General features: G+C 42.9%; 1 protein-coding gene across 3 annotated transcripts in view; it reads left to right on the plus strand.

Moving 5' to 3' along the window:
- INPP5B (inositol polyphosphate-5-phosphatase B) overlaps positions 1-3,389 on the plus strand; it is a 73,077-nt gene that overhangs the window by 34,153 nt on the left and 35,535 nt on the right. For all 3 annotated transcript variants that reach the window (XM_012804139.2, XM_023512166.1, XM_023512167.1), the window contains one exon: positions 2,549-2,645. In XM_012804139.2, the coding sequence (XP_012659593.2) occupies positions 2,549-2,645 (97 nt within the window). The remainder of the gene's footprint in view (positions 1-2,548; positions 2,646-3,389) is intronic.

Here is a 3,389-nt window from a genome sequence, read left to right on the forward strand (position 1 = left end):
TGAAAAAAAAAAAAGAAAAGAAAAGAAAAAGAAAAAGTTTGCTGACCCCTGGGTCCAGATAGGTAGGAGTTAGCCATATAAAGCTGAGTGAGGAAGTGGGAAGTCAGTTTCTGATGAGATCTTTGTACGGCATGGCATCAGGAGGATTGTTTGAGTTATGTGGCTAGAAGCATGGGCGGGATCCAGACTGGGACAAGCCTAGGCAACTATAAGAAGGGATTTGCATTTGTCCAGTGGGGAGTCCTTTTTTTTTTTTTTTTTTTTGTAGAGACAGAGTCTCACTTTATCACCCTTGATAGAGTGCTGTGGCATTACAAGATCACAGCAACCTCCAACTCCTGGGCTTAGGCAGTTCTCTTGCCTCATCCTCCTGAGCTGGGACCACAGGCGCCTGCCACAATGTCCAGTTATTTTTTGTTGCAGTTTGGCCTGGGCTGGGTTTGAACCCGCCACCCTCGGTCTATGGGGCTGGTGCCCTACCCACTGAGCCACAGGTGTCGCCCCCAGTGGGGAGTCTTTAAAAAATTTAAAGTGATGTGATCAGATGTACTTGTTGAAAAATCCTCTGGCCACTGTGTAGACATTGGGCTGGTGAGGGTGGGGTGAGAAAAGAGACAGGGAGAGGAGTTGAGGCTTTTATAGTCACTTAAGGGAGGTGGTCACCTGGATTAGAATAGTGATGTTGGGGATAGGAATAAATTGATTTGAGAGGCATTTAGGAAACAAAATTGAAAGGCCTTGATGTCCTAGTTCATTTAGATGCTGTAACAAAATACCGTAGACTAGGTGGCTTATAAACAACAGAGATTTATTTTTCATAAATAAATCTGGGAAGTCTGAAGATCTAGATGGTGGGAGCTTCATTTTCTGGTTCACTTCTTGGTTCACAGACAACTGTCTTTTTGATGTGTACTCACTTGGTGAAAGGGTGAACTCTGATCTCCTCACCCCTTTATAAGGGCACTAATCTAAATCATGAGGACTCCACCCTTATGACCTAAACACCTCCCAAAGGCACCACCTTCTATTACATTACCTTAGAAGTCAGGATTTCAACATATGAATTTGCGGGGGATGTATAAATATTCAGTTTACAGCACTTGGTGATTGATTGGAGGCATTAAAATATGAATATTTTCATGTTTTAAATGATTGTTTTTCTCTGGTTCATGTGAAAAGCATGGTTGAGAATTCCATGTTTAGTAATAGCTGTCAGAGCAAAATTCTTCAGTGACGTATCACGCTTCCTATACTTGGGTATTGAGATTGCATCTCTGTGGCTTCTTCATATTCAATAGCTTTTTTATTTATTTTTATTTTTTTATTTTTTGCAGTTTTTGGCCAGGGCCAGGTTTGAACCCACCACCTCCAGTATATGGGGCTGGCGCCCTATTCCTTTGAGCCACAGGCACTGCCCCTGTGGCTTCTTCATGTTGTTCCCTGTTGACAAGAGATTTGACTTTTAAGGAACAGAGAAGTTATTGGCAGATTAATTTTCCTTTTCAGGTTTATTTTGGTTTAACAACTTTCATTTCTTTTTTGAGAGTCCTTGGGCTTTTTGGTTTCCAAGGCTGTTTGTTTACAGTGACAAGCACGTCTTATTCCCTAGAGCACTTAGACGCTTTCCAATTTTAGGTCTCTGACCCTTGCCTTTCTCTTGGAGTTCAAGTGTCACTTGCAGTGGATGGTAACAAGATCACTATCTTTTTCTTTCTTTCTTTCTTTTTTCTTTTGAGACAGAGTCTCACCATGTTGCCCTCGTAGAGTGCTATGGTGTCACAGCTCACAGCAACCTCCAACTCTTGGGCTTAAGTGATTCACTTGCCTCAGCCTCCCAAGCAGCTGGGACTACAGGTGCCCACCCAAACTCCCTGCTATTTTTTTTGTTGTTGTTGCAGTTGACATTGTTGTTCAGCTGGCCTAGGCCAGGTTTGAACCTGTCAGCCTCGGTGTATGTGGCTGGCGTCATAACCATTGTGCTATGGGTGCCGAGCCTGTTGTGAGTCAACTTACTTGATCCTATGGTAAAGTTATAAAGAAGACAGGATAGGTCAAATGACAGAGATTGAGAGTGGTCAGTGGGCTTGCCCAATGTCAGAAGGCCAACAGATGGTAAAGCAGATGACAAAGCAGGTTTTTGGATTTCATAGTTTTCTGTTTTCAGGTTTTTTTTTTTTTGGCTGGGGCTGGGTTTGAACCTGCCACCCCCCCCAACCCCCGCGTAGGGAGCTGGCGCCCTACTCCTTTGAGCCACAGGCGCCGCCCAGTGTTCTTTATTCTGTAATACACTCTGCCTCCAGAAAAAGGGAGTTAGACTGGCTGGAATAGTTATGGTTTCAGAAGTAAAAACAATCAGATGAAATACTTTCCTTCTTCTTTTTGTATATTCTGTGGGGCTTCACCCAGATACCAGCATAGGCATTTCCTGTGCTTGGAAGCAACATGTGGACTACTAGTGATTCCTAGACAACAGATGGAGAAGTTCTGGTTTATATATTAAAGCATAAACATGTGTAAGAGTGTTTTAATTCCTTCCCCTTCTCTTTAGGCGGTTCTAACTTTGGCAGTTCAAGGCCAAATGGGAAAGGTCTGCCTGTGAAAGAAAGCTCCAGGGGTCAGGATAAACCAGAAAACTTGTTCTCAAGGTAATACGACTCTCTCTTCTTTATCTCTTAGGACTGAGGTTTTCCTCCCTATAGAACTGAGACCGTTACTGTGCTTAATACCTTGTGTAAACTTGTCCCAGAGTAGCTGGCCGAAGAAATCTTTTTTTTTTTTTTTTAGACAGAGTCTGACTTTATTCCCCTCTGTAGAGTGTGGTGGTGTCACAGCTAACAGCAACCTTTAACTCTTGGGCTTAAGCAATTCTCTTGCCTCAGCCTCTCAAGTAGCTGGGACTACAGGTGCCCGCCATAATACCCGGCTGTTTTTAGAGATGAGGTCTTGCTCTGGCTCAGGCTAGTGTCGCATCTGTGAGCTCAGGCAATCCACCCATCTTGGCCTCCCAGAGTGCTGGGATTACAGGTGTGAGCCACTGTGTCTGGCCATAAGAAACGTTCTTGATATTGCCTGATATTTATTGAGCACTTTCAGGGTATACCAGACACCATGTTCTTATGTGGATTATCTTATTTTAACGTTAAAGGGGAATAATATTTTTTTGTTTCACAGCTAAGGAAACCCATTTAGTGAGAAGTTCTATATCTCACCCAGTATCCCAGAACTAACGAGTGGCTGATCCAGGATTTGAAACTGGCAGTCTAACCTTGCCTTAGAAATGCAGAAGATTAAAAAAAATGTTTTGGAGTTCCTGACTGAAGACACCTTTTTCTCCTTTTTTATTTACTTCTTCTCCACCTACCCCATGTTGTTATATATATATATATATA

This window comes from Otolemur garnettii, unplaced genomic scaffold (assembly GCF_000181295.1).
Source record: "Otolemur garnettii isolate 467f Iridium unplaced genomic scaffold, OtoGar3 scaffold00025, whole genome shotgun sequence".
Taxonomy (NCBI): domain Eukaryota; kingdom Metazoa; phylum Chordata; class Mammalia; order Primates; family Galagidae; genus Otolemur; species Otolemur garnettii.